The sequence below is a fragment of the Camelus ferus genome, chromosome 5, assembly GCF_009834535.1.
Source record: "Camelus ferus isolate YT-003-E chromosome 5, BCGSAC_Cfer_1.0, whole genome shotgun sequence".
NCBI classification, from domain to species: domain Eukaryota; kingdom Metazoa; phylum Chordata; class Mammalia; order Artiodactyla; family Camelidae; genus Camelus; species Camelus ferus.
Genome location: NC_045700.1, coordinates 95,135,835 through 95,152,875, shown reverse-complemented (window position 1 = coordinate 95,152,875; position 17,041 = coordinate 95,135,835). Strand labels below are relative to the sequence as shown.

General features: G+C 61.9%; 1 protein-coding gene across 3 annotated transcripts; it reads right to left on the bottom strand.

The window, feature by feature from the left end:
• Positions 1 to 1,677: 1,677 nt before the first annotated feature.
• Positions 1,678 to 15,565, bottom strand: KLHL30 (kelch like family member 30). Of its 3 annotated transcripts, XM_032480641.1 has the most exons (9): positions 15,443 to 15,565; positions 12,734 to 13,563; positions 11,159 to 11,297; positions 9,221 to 9,307; positions 8,471 to 8,626; positions 7,099 to 7,287; positions 6,153 to 6,298; positions 5,824 to 5,946; positions 1,678 to 4,748 (listed from the first exon to the last, which is right to left on the bottom strand). In XM_032480641.1, exons 2-9 carry the CDS (start codon positions 13,505 to 13,507, stop codon positions 4,497 to 4,499), a joined length of 1,866 nt encoding a protein of 621 aa, XP_032336532.1. In that variant the 5' UTR covers positions 13,508 to 13,563; positions 15,443 to 15,565; the 3' UTR covers positions 1,678 to 4,496. The 3 variants fall into 3 exon arrangements, with proteins under 3 accessions (XP_032336532.1, XP_032336533.1, XP_032336534.1); XM_032480642.1 differs by lacking the exon at positions 5,824 to 5,946; XM_032480643.1 differs by lacking the exon at positions 5,824 to 5,946 and having other exon boundaries at positions 4,542 to 4,759.
• Positions 15,566 to 17,041: the final 1,476 nt, after the last annotated feature.

The following is a 17,041-nucleotide window of genomic DNA, read 5'->3' as shown; positions in this document are numbered from 1 at the left end:
TCACCTTTGGCAACATGGGGGATGTGGCAGGGGCGGGTACCAGATTTGAGGCATGTGATCCTTAAGATACTCTTGCGCTATCACGGCCACCTCACAGCGGGGGGCCCTACCCCTTAGGAGGCCAGCACCGAGGACAAGAGCCGTTGCCATGTGAAAACAGTTATTTTCCCAAACAGTGAACAATCCTAATGATGTCATAAGCCTGCCAGAGGGCCCAAATCAAATCGGTTCTGGTGCTGGTGCAGCTCCTGTAACACTATCCAGAGACGATGACACAGCCTGGCCCCAGGCAGGAGAGCACAGAGAGCTGGGGCCTTCCGGTGGGGCTCCCTGCATGTTTTGGGGGTCACATTCCCAAAACAGCCTCTACTCAGAGGAGCGGCGAGCTTGGCAGAGAATCGCACAGATCAAGGACCACCGGAAACAGGGCCCCGATGCCCCTCCCCCTGCAGCAGCATCCCACGGAGCCAGAAGCAGGAGAGGCGCTAGTTAACGGTTTCCAGGGTGGAGGTACAGGAGTGGCTGCAGAAGAGGGCCAGGCGGGGCACAAGGTGGCCTCCCCCATGCGCCTCCATGCTTGGCTTAAATCTAATCCTCATTCTTGGGCCCTCATGTCACAGCCTTCCCAGTGGCCTGATGCAGTCAAGCTGTTCCCACTCTTCTCTCTTCCTCCAAAGGAAGGACCTTTGCTGATGAAGTCATGGGAATAAAAGCTCCCTTTGCCCCCCAAAACAGTGGGAGCCTGAAATAGCTTGTTGTGTGGCCTCCCGATGGACAGGCAGGCAATCTTTGCTGTCCGCCGGAGCCTTCCCAGCATGACAGCATCTAATTCTCACAGTACATGATCGCCCCCATTACCCAGATGTGGAAACTGAGGCCAGATCTTGGGACTGACCCAAGGTCATGGAGCTACCAAATGAAACTTCGTCTAGATCCAGCCCCCACAGCTTGAGATCAGTAGCTCTGAAGAAGCCACAGATTCAACTCAACTCAATGAACATTGACTCAATTCCTGCTATGTGCACAGGGGCGAGTGCTAGGAACTGGTACGTGCATCCGGGGTGGGACTGTGGACAGTCGCAGGTCTGACAGGGGAAGCGTTCTTTCTCACTTCTCCCCACAGGGTCTTCTGGGTTATTATCTGCTAATTGTTTTCACGTTTTCAAGAGATTAATCTTTTAAATTAGGCCTTGGCTCACCTCTCAGCCTAATGTAAGAGGGTAGCTATCAGTGGCTCTGTTGACTATTTTGTCAACATTCTTAAATGTGATTGTGACCAAAATAACTTCTAGGATGTCTGTTAGCTTTGAGGACATCACATTGCCTCCTGGGGTATTTATTCCAAAGAGGGACTTACTTCCTCCATGAATATTCTCATCGCAGTTGGTTCCATTCTTCAGTTAATCAGCTCCACGTCTGGTTGTCCTCCTGTGTCCCCAGTGCAATACACACAGCAAGGGCAGCTGCACTTCAGTCTGAGTGTCCCGCACTGTGCTGGGCACCGGGGATCAAAGGGCACTGATGTGTCCCTGAAGGAATGGACATCCTTACCTTGTATGTGGCTGTGACCGCCCCCTTCTTAAATCTAACAGAATCCAGGTCAATACTCATACTTCCCACTAGGCCAACTGGTCAAGCAACCAACCAAAGTAGAAGTCTAAATTGACTACAGTGAGCTGTCATTTGATCAGTCCATTTAATTACAAACATTTACTTGAGGGTGTCAACTGCCTGATTCCAGCAATTTCCGCCCCTGCCTGGCACTGGGAAGGTGCTCAATAGTAAAAGGGTCTTGTCTAGGAGGTACTGGAAAATCCAAGCCCAATGAAAGCAGCTTGAAGCTTCCCCAGAACCTGGCTCACCTGGGGACCAAAGGGAGCTGCACCCTGGCTAGCTGTGCTGGGCCTGGCTGCTGAGGGTACTGTGGTCACTGAAGGCGGGGTCTGCTGGGAGTGTCTCAGTTTACCCAATATTGAAAAGAAGACAACATGTGCCCACTGGGCGCACAGGAGGGCTCTGGGGCTGGGAAGGTGGTTTCACCCTCCGTGGGCCTGAGAGTTTGCTGGGCTTCTGCACATGTTCCAAGGTTATCCATTCTCCTTTCTGGATTCTGCACAGGCCCCAAACCTTCGGATGAGCCTTGTTTTTCTGGGGACTTTGTAAAGGGATGAGGAAGCCTGGGTTCTCTGTGACTGTCTGTGTCTGCATCGGGACATAGTCTCCACTTTACATGAGAATCCCTTGAGTGTTTGATTTGCATACTAGAGATCTCCAGTTTGCCCATCCGGGTGCCCTGTCCACCCTTCTCCACCTGCTCCCTGCCCCTGTGGGCCAGCTGCTGTGGACTGTGTCAGTGGCCTCTCTTCCCCCTGAGTCTGGTTGGTTTTGGCCAGTGCGAGGCACCAGGGGGAGCTAGGGGGCAGGAAAGAGTGAGGTTGGGGTATCTGTCCCACCACTTCCTCCCCACTGGGACAGTGGCAGTGGCTGTATTCCTTTAGCAAAGGCCCCAGCTTCCTGGCAGCCTCTACCTCCAGCTCTCTTTTTGGAGTTAGTGGGGGTGGTGACAGCGCCCCACCAGCCCTAGGAGCCTCTCGAGCTCTTGCTGAGCCCTTCCACCTGCCCACACCTTGGAAATAGCCCCTCATTAAACTCTCCCCCATCAGTCCATTTGAGGGGTCCAACAGGCACCCTGAATAGAGGCAGCTCAGCTGATCAGATGGAGGGCAGTCTGGCACCCCAAAGTTGAGGACAAGGCCCTGGATTTTCTATGCTCCCCCACCCCAGGGACTGCCCTACCATCGCCATGCATATGGGCAGGAGCAGAAAGCAGGCCTTATCCTAGAACACCTCCCTTTCAACTACCCATTTGTGATCAAAACAGGTCCATCTTGACATGCCGAGTCTTTGTTTTGAAGGAACACCTGTCTGAGCACCGGCAATAACCGTCTAGAAAACATTTCAGAAGGTTTTCTTTCAGAAAGATTCAAGGACCCGAGCAACCTTCATCCTCATTATCCCCCACTCCACCAGCCGACAAGGTGTCCTCCAGTCTGGGGTTCATGTTTGTCTGGGAGCAGACACTCAGGAGGCCCTGCTTTGTCTGGGCCCTGGGGGCCAACTCAATTCTCCCACAAGAAATGGCCCTAAGGAGTCAGGTCTGGGAGCAAAGTGGATCTGGGTCTATGGAAGCTGGAGGGACCCGGGGATTCCTTCCTCAGACCCAGGGATGTCAGAGGCCCCTCTGGTCCCCAGTGGGTTCAAAGAGGAGCTGGGCGCTGCCCCTGGAGAGGAAACCCAGGTCCAGAGGGAGACAAGAGCTCCCCAAGGCCTCAGCTGGTCAGTGCCGGGGCTGGAGTCAGGCTGATCCCAGAATCCCCAATTCCCTGTGTTCCCGTTGGAGCCTTTCAAAGGCAGAGGGCCACTGAGCACCAGTGCGAGTCCTTCATTGTCCCCTGATTACAGACTCAGTGTACTGTTCAGTTGGGGCGAGGAGCAGGGAGGCTGAGCGAGCTCCGTGAGGGGCCCCCAGTCCAAGTTGGGGGTTCTGGGCAGGCCTGAGCGACCTGTCACTCCAGACTGGCTCCTCCCCACTCAGGAGGCCACCTGGGAGCAAGCCACCAACTCACTCAAGAGCCGTCCCCAGAAATCCAGGCAGGACCACCCCCCACACACACCGTGAGCCCCCCTCTGGGGACCTTCTTTCTGATGAAGAGCTTTTGTTTTGACGCAAACAACCCCAAGGAACAGGGGACATCCTGGCTCTTCCTGGTCACCTCCCTGGGAGTCTTGCTGCCTTCTCTCCCCGCAGCCCCCAAGCAGGCAGAAGGACCCTCTCTCGGCCCCCACACCCCACCTCCTTCCTTCAGCTGCCCTCTGGGGGGCTGACACAGAAAGAGCTGCGTCCCCTTTGCCCCCAGAAGCAGCCTTTGGAAACAGTGTGCAGGGCCCAGGGGCAGGGAGCGCAGACAGCCCACAGGCGCCGGCCCTGTGTGCCTGAGCCCCAGGGACGGCCGGCTGCCAGCCGTGATTGGGTGACTGTGGACTGGGCAGAAGCAGGCCCCCAGGGCCAGGTGCTTCCCCAGCTCTCAGTTCCCTGGGCCACTCTGTATCACCCTCATCTGTGCTGCTCCTCCGAAAGCCACAAGTGGGACGCACAGCCAGGAGCCTCAGCCAGTATTCAGAGAGCAGGAGAGTTCTCACAGTGCTTCCTGGGCCCTGGGCTCCTTCCTCCGAGGCCTCAGACACCCCCGGCAGGAGGGCTGCTTCTCCCCTCTCTTCAGGCACTCAGAGGCCCAGCCCCCACTGCCCGTCAGCTCAGAGTCTGGCCTGCTGGCTGCGGAGACCAAGGCTGTGTCTTCTGACGTCCATCCCTAGGGGCCGAGCCCAGCCCAAGCCCTGGAGGGATGGTGACGCTGAGTCACAAACCAAAATGGAAGGGAGTCATCCGTCAGGGTGGGGGCTGAGCTGGGCCCCCTGCAGATGTGCTGAGGAGCGGCTCAGTGATCCTCGGTCGACCTGAAGGGCTGGGTCCACTTGGACACGTCCAGGAAGATGGCAGAGGCCCCGTGGTAGAGCCAGAGACGGGGCAGGGCGCCGTGGCGGATCCAGGCGTCGCGCCTGCGGTCATAGGCCTCCATCTCCACGTGGTAGTCGCCGTCCATGCCCTGCCAGCGGCCACCCGTCAAGTACAGCACGTCGCCCAGTGGCACCAGCGCTCCGTTCTCGTGCAGGCTGTGCAGGGACTGCACCTGTGGACGGCCTGCAGTCAGTGTCAATGGATGGCTGGAGGGCAGTGGCGACAGGTGCCCTCAGGGTGGGGCAGGGGACACACAGAGAGGACGGCCTGCATCCCGCCCAGCATGCTGTCCCAGGCACCAGCATCCCCAGGCTTCCTGTAACTCCCCTCCCCCTCCAGGACCCCTCAGACTCTCCCTCCTCTGCGGGGACCCTGCTGCTCCCCTCCCCCCTGCACCTCCCAGGATGGTGTTTCCAGCCCCCTCTGGCTCTCCCAGGCCAAATTTGCTCATATCTGAAGTTGGGACTCACAGGGGACGGGGATGTGGAGGCCTGAGCCTGGAGCTGCCTCCCAGGGTGAGGTCTGGGTTTGGCCTCTGATTTTTGGCTGCTCCTTGGAGGGGACAAACGTGGCTTCAACCCTGATAGATGTCCCCAGGGGACCCCTCGCTCTGCCCCTGTACCCCTTGCCTCGGCCCATGGCCTCAGGAGTACCGCGGGGTGAGGGCTAACAGCTTTCTAAAGGCCAGAGAGAGACACGGGCCCCCCTGGAAGAGCCTGGGGGGAACGTAGGAGGAGGCCTTCACACGAAGACAGTGCCCAGCTGTAAGCCCCTGGGCCTGGGCGGCAAAGTGGAGCCCTGCATGGCTGGGACCCCAGCCCAGAGCAGCACTGCGGGCCAGAGAGACCTGGCTGGTGGGGCCTGCCCTGCACCTGTTTTTCTGCTGTAATGGGGGCCTCCGGTCAGCTGAGCGCTGACGCCGGGGGACAGCTGCAGTCAGCAGGCTCACAGAGGCCCTGCTGTTGCCTGGCTGGCCCTGCTTGTGCAGAGGCCACCAGGGGCTCTGGGCACTGCCCCTCCTCCTTCTCAGGAAGAAAAACGGAGAAAGACCAGGGCTCCGGTGTCCCCGAAGGCAGGTCTTGAGGTGCCCACACCCCACCCCTTCCCTGTGCCCAATGGAGGAGGGGGAGGAGCAGGTCTGGGGGTGGCAGGCTGGGGGATGGGGTGCCAAGGAGCTGGCTGCTCCACCCCACCCACAGCTCAGGATCCCCTCCGTGGCTTGACCATCCCAGGGGCCGGAGACTCACTCCCTCTTGGTCCTGGCTGACACCGGGAAGGAAGTGCTTTTTCTGAGTCCACAGTGGTCCTTTAGGGCCCTGGCTGAGCCTGGTTTTACCCCTGAGGAGGAGGTCAGGCCAGGCCATCGTGTGCTGGGGACAGACCACCTATGGTGACCAGCAGCCCGAGGTCCCCAGCTAGCCCATCCTCAGAGGGGCTCAGCCCAGGCTCTGGGGCCTTGAGTCTCCATCCACTGTCCACCCCTACTGTGTTGACACCCGCAGCCCCGCGGTCCCCAGGCCTGCTCTCTGCCCTGTCAAGGGTCCCAGGGTCCCTGGGAGGCGAGACTGGGACTCACCTTCTGCCACAGGTTGGCCCCAGGGTCGTACACGTAGACCTTTTTGGTGTTGTCCCCCACCAGGTAGAGCGCCCCCTGCAGTGCAGCGCAGCGCGGCGAGGACAGGTACTTGGGGAGGAAGGGCGAGGCGATCACGCTCCACACGTCTGCAGGGACACGAGACACCGCTGTCACCAGGTGGTCAGGGGCTCCCCAGAGGAAGGACCTCCCTGAGGCTCAGGGCAAGCTCCTTTCGGTGGGGGTGGGTGTGCCACGGCCTGAGCCCACTGCCCACACCTCACTCAGCCTCCCTCTCCCACAGGGGTGCAGGGCTGCCTCGGAGCCTCATCATCCTCGGATCCTCGGGAGGGCCTCACGTGGCCAGGCTGCCACCCCACCCTGCCCCTTCCTGACCGGGCGCGCCTGGCCCTTTGCCTCTGTCCTGCTGGTGCCCCCCGTCAGGTAACCTGGTCTAGTCCGTCTCCTGCGGAATCTGCAGAGTGGGTCCTGTTGTCACCTGCATCGTCCAGAGGACGGAACAGAGGTGACGGTGACAGACGGGCCAGGAGGGCTACCACGTCAGAGAGCCCAGCTGGGGCCCAAATCCTGGCATAGAATCTAGAGCCCAAGTTGGTGCCCACTGGGCCGTGGGGGTCCAGGCCACTGCTCCTGGCCCGCGAGGCTAGTTCCAGGCAGACACAGCAGCCAGACAGCTTTCAGGACCCAGGGCTGGGCTTCCCTGTCCCCAGCCCTGGGCGCTCTGTTCCCGCCCCTACCCCTACACCTCTAGGCGGGGATGGGGCTGTGGCCCTTCATAAGAGGCCTGTGACTGCCTGCTCCCTGACCCCCGGGCCCCCCCGTCCCTGGGGCGCCCACCCTCCCGCTCACTGAGGCGGGATCCTGGCCTCGCAGGGAGGGCCTGTGGCCCCCTGCGCTCTGCCCCCTGGGCCTGTGCCCGTGCCCCCACCTGTGACAGGGTTGTAGCACTGCAGGGCCAGCGCGTTGTACTTGCAGGCGCTGGAGCCCACCAGGTAGAGCCTGCCCCGGCAGCCGGCCGCCGAGAAGTTGCTGACGTACTTGAGGGCCGGGCGGACGGGCGTCCAGGCGTCTGTGTAGGGGTCATAGCTCTCCACCTCCACCACGTCCAGAGTGGTGCCTGCAGCGGGGCGGGTGGGGGTCAGGGCTGCAGCGGGCTAGGACAAGGGATGGTTTCCGGATACACAGGATTCGAGGCTCTGCAGAGGTCTCAGGGACCTCCCTGGGTGCCCCAGGAGGGGAAGGGCAAGAGAAGGAGAGCACAGCCTTGAGAGGCAGGTGAGTTTTCCCCGTCTTATAGGGAGGGAAGCTACGGCTCTGAGAGGAGGGGTGTTTGCCCAAGGCCCCACTGCCAAGAAGTGGCATGTGGGTGGGCACCTGGACCAGGGATGCCTGACTCCGAAGTGGGCGATGGGGCCTCACAGTGAAGCCCAGACACTCCGACCCCTTCAGAGCCCAGGTGCTTGGCGAGGTGCCCACGGGAGCCCCCAGGAGGCCGCCGCCCCTAGGCCGCTCCCATGGTGGAGTCCTTCCCTGGGATGGAGGAAGTCATTCCTCAGGGGAGATTTGGGCAGCCCCCCCGCCCAGCTCCGGAGAGCCTGGCTGTGATGACGACACAGACCAGCCAAGGGTGGAAGGCCACTGCTCTCACTGGAGGCCACCTTAGCCCTGAGAGCCCGGGGACCCTGAGCGGCCTTGGGCTTCGGCCTTGTGCATGTCCTCTACTCTCGGGTCAGGGACACGGCAGCCACTGAGGGAAGAGGGGCCAGCCAGGACAGGTGGGGGACCTAAGAGTGGACTCAGGATCAGCTTGTCACCTACAGAGGCCTCAGGAAACCCTTGCTCAGCCACACACAATTCATCTCTCAATGTGCATCTAACCGTTAGCATCTCGGGGGCAACTGTGGCTCTGGGGTAGCAGGGGACAAGGTGGGCCCTGTGCTCAGGCTGGGGGCGTGATGGGGCAAAGGTGACCGCAAAAAGTGCACGGTGGGCCCCCTCACCGCAGGGACATCACCAAGGAGGTGGCCCGGAGCTAAGGGCTGAGCCCAAGGTTCTGGGATGGGAGTGGTCATCCCTGCCGGCAGCTTGAGGCCCCAGCCCCTCCTGTGTCCCTTCCGGGAACTGACTCCTTGCCCTGTTCTCTGCACCCCCCGGAGTGCATCCAACCACCCTGGAGCCGGCCGCTGAGGCTCGTGCCTGAGGGGGTGGGAGGCACGGTCCAGGTGTGGGAGCAGAGGCTCCGGCTGCAGAGGCGGGGAGGAGGCTGGAACAGGCAGGAGGCTCCGGGGAGGGAGACTTACCGCCGACGGCGTAGATCTCACCGTTGAGCGCGGCACTGGCGTGGTTCGTGCGGGCCTTCAGCATGGGCGCCACGGGCCTCCAGGCCGCCTCCTTCAGTGGGAAGCACCAGGCCTGCGTTGTGGACCACGTGTCCGTCTTGGTGCCCCGAGAGCCCCCTGCCGGGAGAGGCTCTGTCCACTCGGGCGCCCACCGGCCTGGGGTCCCCGAGCCAGTGGGAGCTGGGCACCAAGCGTCCTGCCCCCTTCCCCCACTCTGCCAGGCCTCTGTGCTGCCGGACACGGGGCCGGGTGGGACGCGGCTGGCACAGCCTAGCCATCTAGCCTAGACCTGGACAGGCCCCTCCACGCCCCGTAAACAAGGGGACGAGATCAGAGGAAAAGTTTTTTTCTCAACCAAACCTTACAAGGACCCCCGGCTTGTAAGATGTGCAAGAACAGAGTGACCCCCACCCCGTCACACAGGCCCTTCTGGGGAGGCCCCGGCTGTGGGGCAGCAAGGCCACCCGAGGTTCCACGTCAGATGCAACATGGAGTGGTTCCTGCGCCCTCATGTGGACCCGTGGATTTTAAACTTCCTTGTTTTCATGTGATGGAAAGATCTGGAAGAGTCTGGACTACACTGTCGGGGATCCCACTGAGAGGAGGGTAAGAGCTGGTTCTCACAGGGATTAGGTCCAGAGTTCAGGTCTGCTGTGCGGATTAAGCAGCAGAGAGCTTGGCTCCAAGGCGGGGAGCCCCCCGCCTGCCCACCTGTCACGTAGACGTCGTTGTTCAGTGCCGCCAGGGAGAAGCCCCACTTGTGGTGGTCGGGGAAGTCTGGGAGTGCCATCCACCTCTCTGGCAGGAAGAGAGAGAGGCAGGGGGTCAGGGGGGCTGGGGCGGCCCCTCCCCTCACCAGCAGGAAGCGGGACTCAGTTGGGCACAGAGGAGGGAGAGGACCCCCTGGGGGAGGTGGGGTCCAAGCGGCCCCAGGTGCTCTGTGGGTCATTGCCAGACAAGGCTCCTGGCGGCCCCCGACTCCCCACGCCACCCTCGGAGCCTGGCGCGCAGACGGGACCTCTGGTTACACCAGGACGTGCTGAGAGGTGGCCCAGGCTCTGGAGGCTGGGTCTCACCCTGACCTCAAATGGACATTTTGGCGCCTGGGTTGGGTGCCGCCTCCCTCAGATGGGAGAAAGGGCCGAGCCGCCTGCTCGCTAGCCACGAGTTGGGTATAACACCAACATCACTCACTCCCTCCTTTCTCATCCATTCATTCGTCCTGAGCACATCTGGGCCCATGGGCAGCGGGAGGGGTTCAGACCCCGACTTACAGCAGGCAGATCCCAGATCTCCTGCACCCACGGTCCAGCCCTCGACAAACCCCAGCCTCAGTTTCCTCATCTGTAGAATGAGGGTAATTCCCACCTCTCGGGGGTGTGGGGGCATAGGAGACGTGTTTGTCACACGGCAGCTTCTCAGCAGATGGTGGCTGTTAAAATTATTGTCCCTAATGTGAGGACAGAGGGATGTGCCTGTGTTGGACCTGCCTTCATGGAGGTACATGAGGTAAACTGAAGCAAGAGAGGAGACAGTGCTTTGAAAAACTCAAAATGAGACCATAAACATGGGAGTGTTTAAATCCTAAAAGCAGACACATTTTGGGCATTTGCGGAAGGCTGTGAGAGAGACCTGGGCCTCGGGGATGCCCCAGGAAGACTGTTTACTGTTCATGACCATTTTCAGGACAGTTGGAATCCAGGCCTTGCTGGCTGCCTGCCCACTGGGCTGGGACTGCGTGTCCCCCTGACTCATGTCTGTGTCACCACAGGGTGGGGACTGTCCAGCGGTCACCAGGCCATCGCCTGCCAGGGTCCCCCTGCTGCCCTCCCCTTGGGGTCTGAGGGACAGCTGCTCCCAAGCTCATCTCCTGACGTCAGCCCCCAAATCCCCTCTCGTCAGTTCCTGACCTAGGGGGACAGCCAGCTTCGGACTTCCTGGAGCTTGCCAGCCACTGATGCCATGGGGGTGGTGGCCACTGGCCCGGCTGCCCCAGAATAGCATCCAGCCCATCCGTGCTTTCCAAAGAGCTTCCTGGGGCCAGTGTGGCCTCGCCACAGCCCTGCCGCCCTCTCAGCCCTCCTTTCCCAGGACAGAGTGTGACGGAGTCCCCAGGGCAGGAGAGGCCACATCGACATGGCAGGCCTGGCCCCCTCTTCCCGTAGGCTCCTCATTACGAAGGCCATTTCTCAGATGAGGAAACTGATGCTCAAGGAGGTGATGTGAATGCTCAAAGTCTGGAACCAGAACCCCACTGGGCTGACTCAGACCCTGAGCTCCGACCCCCAGGCTGCCTGCACCCCAGGCCCCTGTGCTTCCCCTGGGGCCATGGTTCCACTGGGCACACGGGACAGGAGCACCAAGAGGAGGCAGCCGGCCAGGCTGCCCATCCCACCCAGCGGCCAGTGGCCACCTCCCCATGGGCTGCAATCTGGGCAGCCAAGCCCTTCACTTGGGGCCCCAGGGCAAAAACCAAAGTCAGGGCTGTGGCTGGAAGAGAGGGGGCCTCAGTGCCCCACAGTCAGCCTCCCCCATGCTGGCGCCCCAGGCTCCTCTGCAGCCCCCACCCCCCACGAGGAAGGTGGACGCAGCTCATCTTGGATGCGGAGTGGCTGGGCCTGAGCCCCGGGGCGGGGAGGGGGTACTCACTGGACCTGGTGTTGTAGAAGGCGAAGTTCCCGGGGTGGAGGCTGAGCTCCTCGGCGCCCTCCTCCTCCTCCTCCTCCAGCGCCCGCCCGCCCACCACTACCAGAACCTCCTCCAGCTTCTGCGGGAGGACCAGCAGCGCCTGTGGGGCAGGGAGGGCAGGGGTCAGAGGGGCAGGGCAGCTGTCTCCCTCGGGCTGAGGGGCCCGGGTGCTGGCAGGCCTCCGTGGTGTTTTCTGAGGCAGCTGGTGGCCTGGGTGTTTGTGGGTGGCTGTAGGTCCCCGATATGGCCCAGTGTCAGTGCACACGTCTGGGGTGGCCTCAGTGTGTGCACGCCTGTGTGTGTCTGTGCGTGAGCATGCACGCACACGCACATGTGCACATACCATGGTGCCGTGGGCAGTGGCGGCAGCCGGTGCTCAGACCTGGGGGAGGGGGGACAGCAGGTCCTGTGTGCCCGAGCGTGAGAACTGCTCCCGTCCCAACGGTTCCCACACGCCTTTTGGAGGTGTTCTTGCATCATCTTTGGAACCACCCCCCAGATTCTGTCCCCAATTCTCCATATAAGTACCCCCTGCCCCACTGGGAGTCCAGCTCCCCTGGGCCAGCATGTAGCAAGCTCACATTAGGATGCCCCGGGCCCTGCAGGAAATGCTAGAATGTTTCCACCTTGGTGAGTAAGTAGCCACTGTCCAGAGCTCCCCAGACCCCGGGGTCCACCACGTTTCTGACCTGCCCTCCAATGTCCATCCAGACCTCCTGCCACCAGCAATTACAGGGCAACTACCTAGTGGGCGGAGACCCCAGCTTTGTGCCTGGCGGTTCCCAGTGGTGCCTCGCAGTGCAGCAGAGTATCTGTCACCACACACCCCACCACCAGCCTGAGCCACATCTTTGTCTCCAGACTTGGCTCCTGAGAAGACCTTCAGAGCAAGGCGATGAGCAGGCGGCCTGGCAGCTCAGACTCCGGCTCCGGCTCAGCCACACCCTGGCCCATCACTTCATCAGGACCTGCCCCGCCCACCAGGCCTCCTGGCAGCACAGAAGGAAATTGCTCCCCATGAACACTTGAGTAGCTTCCTAAGGGGCAGGTGGTGGCTGGCTGCCATGCCCACCTTTGCTCCTTGCCTGTGCACAAGCTGTGTCATTGTCCTGGGTTATTTTCCCTCCTGCCAAGCTCCTATCCTTCCTCTAAATCCCGGCTCAGATGTTGCCTCCTCTAGAGAGCTCTCCCTGACTGCTCGCTCCTCTGAGGATGCCCCTAGTCCAGTACCAGCCTTTGTCATGCTGCCTTAGGTGTGTGTCCTGGTTTGTCCCCTCCAAGCAGTGGGCTCCTTCAAGACAGGGCTTGGGAATGGTCAATTCTGGGTTCCCCCTCCCCTCACATCCAGGGTGTGGCCCACACAGGGGCACAATCTGTACTTGAGGGGTGAACTGCAGCCACACTCATGGGTAACGGGCCCAAGGGAGGCAGAGATGCAAGGCTGGGGACACCTTGGGGATGCGCACTTCGTACTGTCTGTCTCCATGCAGGTGGGGTCTCCGAGGCTCCTCTCCCTGCTCCCCGCCTGTCACTCACCCCCTCATGGCCTTGGGATAGGGCCTGCCGACAGGCCTCTGACTCCTGGATCAGCGGCTCTGTGGCCAGCAGCTGCTGCACGCAGGGCCTGGGCACGGCGCCCAGCTGCACCAGGCTGAGCAGCTCCGGCAGGCGGGCGGCCCGGGCCTGGGGGTCGTGGCGCACCCAGCGCAGCAGGGCCTCCAACCGACTTTGCTCCGGCCGCACCTGCAGCAGGTCGCTGGCCAGACAGGTGGCCAGCCGCTCCTGGGAAAGCTGCAGGAACTCGTCCTCATGGGCCACAGCCTCAAAGTTCTCCCGCAGGAAGGCCCAGGCCTTGGCAGCCACGCCTAGCAGCCCCTGCTGCTCCCCAAACTCACAGATGCCCAGGCAGTTGGTGGCGTCCAGCTGCTGCTGCAGGTAGCGGCCGCAGACCTTCTGCACGGCGGGGAAGTGCAGGCGCGCGGCTGTGCGGGTCAGCGCCTCCACGTTGGCCTGGGTGATGGTCAGCCGGCCAGTGTACACGAAGTCCACCAGCTGCCCCACCATGGCGGGCTCCACGTCCCGCAGCTCCACGCGGGCCGAGAAGCTCTCGGCAAAGTTGCCTGCAAACATGGCGTGGAAGTAGGGGCTGCTCAGTGCCAGGAGGCCCCGGTGGCAAGGCAGCTCCCGGCCACCCACCAGCAGCGTGACATCAGCCAGCTTGGGCTGGGAGCGCAGCCGCTGCAGGCCATCCAGCATATCCTGGGCGTGCGAGGGCAGATGGAAGTCCAGGTCATCCACGTTCCGCACCATGACTGCACGTGGCCCACGCACTCAAGGGGACAAAGGGCTGACGTCTGCACTGGGTCCTAGAGAGAAGAGAGCTAGGTCAGCTGGGGAGATGGTCCCTTCTGCCCAAGTCACCCATCTGTCTGACCATCTGTCCATCATCCTTTCCATCCCTAACAAGCCCTGGATGAGCATCAACTCTGTGCAAAGCTCTTTACCAAGCATCTTACCTAAACCAGCCCCACAGCCCTGGGGGGCCAGCAGTGTCTTTCCCATGTTACAGTGAGGTGCCTGAGGCTCAGAGAGGCCAGGAGACCTATCTGGGGCCAGCAAGAGAACCCAAGCCTCAGCCTCGCTACAACTCTGGACCATGCAGAACAGACCCGCAGAGCGTGGAGACCCTGCAGCCCCCACCCCCCGGTGGCCTCCTGTGTGCCCAGGCCCCACGTTGCTGGGGAGGGTTTTGGCATTTGAAGTCTCCTGCCCCACGGAGCCTCGCTGTCCGTGGTTACATGGAATCTTGTGTGCCATGACCTCGCTGGGTGACCTTGGGTGAGCCATGCCCCTCTCTGGTCCCTGTTTCCTCACCTGCAAATGGAGAGGCTGGCAATGAAAGGGTTAGGGTAGGACTGCACCCCCCCCCCCAGCTCTGCACACGTTCTCACCCCTCAGCCCTCACGGCAGCCCTGGGAGCTGGGAGTCCCTTTTACAGGTGGGGACACACAGGCAAAAAAGGCTCAAGTCCCTTGTCTGAGACCACACAGCTCGGATGTGGGGGAGCCAGGTTTGGGGGCCCAGCCTTGAACCCCCAGGCTAAATGTCACTTGGTGGATATTGGTAAAGACAAGCAAGCAGAGGAAACTTTCTGGAGGGCAGTTCAGCAAATCCCCTTCTGGGCTTATTTAACTTCGTGTACTTTTTAATGATCTTCTGATATTTTGCCCTAAGAAAATCTCCCCAAAGACAGGAAAGTCCTGCTCAGATGCTTTCACCCTGAGTCACCACACAGCAAAAAGCTGCACCCAGGGGAGCTGTCTGTCCACCAGGGGGTGCCTCGGGAGCCATCAAAGGGAAGGGAAAGGGCCCCGGGGTCATGGAGACGAAACGCGGGTGAAGTAAGTGCCGCCAAGGCGCGAAGCGCTGTAAGGAGACCCGTGAGCCGCGGACGCCCAGAGGCGAGCGCGCCAGTGGTGTGACCTGGAGCAGGGACGCACCCAGGGAGCCTGCCTCGGGGCCAAAGGACCCGGCTGGGCTCTGCCCGGACAGGACTGGCTGGGGGGGGCCCTGGCCAGCGTCCGTCAGGCCTGACCCCCTCCCGCGAGGCCCCCTGGCAGGGTGGAGGCGGCTCTGCACTCCCAGGAGAGCCCGGGAGATGAGTCAGGCGGCCACCGCCCCCACCCCCGACCCCGCCGCCCACATTCCCAGCATGGCTGTGTTCTGGTTGGCCAGCTGCTGCGGTGATGGAGGTCAGGGGGCGGGAGTGCCCGGCCACCTTCCAGTGGGGTCCCAGGTGGTCTGCTGACACCTGCCACCTGGCAGTCCAAGCCTGGGGCAGGTGGGGGCTCCCAGAGGGTCTCAGAGCCCCCACCCAGTGTCTGCCCGGTCATGAGTGTGGAGGACACAGTAGGGAGGACAACCAAGGGCCTTAACCCAGCTCTGGCCAGGGGCCGGATGCTGTGGCCCTGGCTCTAGTCAGAGGTGTAGTCCAGCCTCCCCACCACCCCCGTCCTCCGACCTTCTTCAGCCAGGACGTGGAAGGAAGCAGACTCACTGACGCCCACCCCATCCTGAGGGGCTTGGCTTGTCCAGTGTCTGGTGGAGGGGGGGGGGTCTCTCTTCAAAGCACGCAGCGCTGGGATCTCCAAGCCCGCTGGGCTGTTCCACTATAACCCACCCTCTCCTGCTGGCCCCTGCCCCCCATCCTCCCCTCCCCATCCCGTCTGTCCCCCTGGACCCTACCTCTCAGTCAGCACCTGGATCTCCTCTCAGAACTCAGGCCGGAGAACGGGACTGCCCAGCCGGTGAGGGGCACAGAGGGCCTGCTGGGCCGGGCCGGGCTGGGCTGGGCTGGGCTGTGTGGCCACGTGGGGACAGAGGGGTATTTTTAGCCCCTGTCAGCAGCGGGGGAAGCGGGGGTGGCCTGTGGGGGAAGGAGAGCGGTGACGGCTCCTCCCCGGCTGTCCTTCCTGAGCGCCCACACAGCCTGCATCACATCGGGATGCCTGGAGCCCCTGTGACCCCTAGGCTGGGACAGACGCCAGGAAGCATTCCAGGGCAGGGGCGCGTCTGGGCCCACGCCCTCCCTGTGCTGTTGGCCTGAGGGGGTAGGGGTGCAACCCCCATTTGTGTTTCTTCATCTGCAAGAGGAGGACAGTGAAGCCTGAGCTGGGGGACTCGGGGGCCACAGGGAGCCCCCAGTTCAGGGCCTGGGTGTCGTGAGGGCCCAGTAGGTACCAGCTTCCCTGTGGTTACTGACAGGTGCCCATGTGGCCTCTTACTCTCCGTCGAGTCAGGAAAAAAGTGATTATCGTGAAGAAATGAGTGTTGCTCAGCAAGGACTTTCAAAACCTGGGGTCCTTGGTGGTGGGGAGTCTTGGTGGTAAAGGAGGGACCTGGGGAGGTGCCCACCAGGCTGGTGACAGGGACATGGGACCCCAGGCTCTGTCCCCTCATAACACGGCCCTGGCCCTGGGCTTGCTCTGGTGTCTTTGTTAGTCGTGAGTGTGAAAGATGGCCAAGAAACGGGATTGCCTAAAAATACAGCAATGGTGGCTCGCGGCCGCCCCAGAGGGCTGGGTTCCTCAGGTCACTGGGGAATCCCACCCATCTGGGTCTCAGCCAGGCCCTGGAGCCACAGGCCCTCAGTCTGGGGGTTGAGCCCGGGGACCCTGAGAGGGCGTCTCTGGACATCACGTCCGCCCATTGTCAGCGGAAAGCCTCCCAGCCCGGGGCGCGCAGTTCCACAGGACAGCAGCCTGCAGCCTGCGTGGCCGGGGCCCCCAGCGGTCAGCCCCGCCGCCCTGCACCCTCCTGGGCTTTACTAACACAGCCATTCCAGGTGGGCTGGGACGTGGAAGAGTCAGGGAGGGCCAGTCTGACAGAGGCCTCCCAACACCCACCAAGGACTGGCTTGAGGCATGGACAGTGCAGAGAGGCCGGGGGGCCCCAGGGAGACAGCCCTCGCTCCTGGCAGGGTTAGGGCACTTCTCAAGGGGATCTGAGTGTCATGACAACTCGGATCCGGGACAGATGGCTCCTGCCCTGCCAGCAGAGTTGCTGGCCCCACTACCTGTCGGGGTGCTGGGTGTGAGCTGGAAACCACAGACTCCGCTCTCATGATGTGTGCAGCCTAGTTGAGGCTGAGAGCACGGCCGTTACCCACATAACTGCAGTGACTGCCCAGCTGAGCACATGCCCACAAGACGCTCCCACACCCTGCTCCCACACAGGATTCCTGATTCCATGCTTCCCTCCCCAACCCAGCTCAGCCCAGCCCAGCCCAGCCCAGTTCAACCCAGCCCAGCTCAGCCCAGCCAAGCCCAAGGGCCTGCCCCTGCC

Excerpts from the sequence above, each read along its gene's own strand:
- KLHL30 (XM_032480641.1), bottom strand. The coding sequence starts at position 13,507 with ATGGTGCGGAACGTGGATGACCTGGACTTCCATCTGCCCTCGCACGCC. Across the intron at positions 11,298-12,733 it reads TATCCCAAGGCCATGAGGGG|GCGCTGCTGGTCCTCCCGCA; the intron begins GTGAGTGACAGG and ends CCTGCCCCACAG. Across the intron at positions 5,947-6,152 it reads GGGCCAACCTGTGGCAGAAG|CACACGATGGCCTGGCCTGA; the intron begins GTGAGTCCCAGT and ends GTCTGTCCCCAG.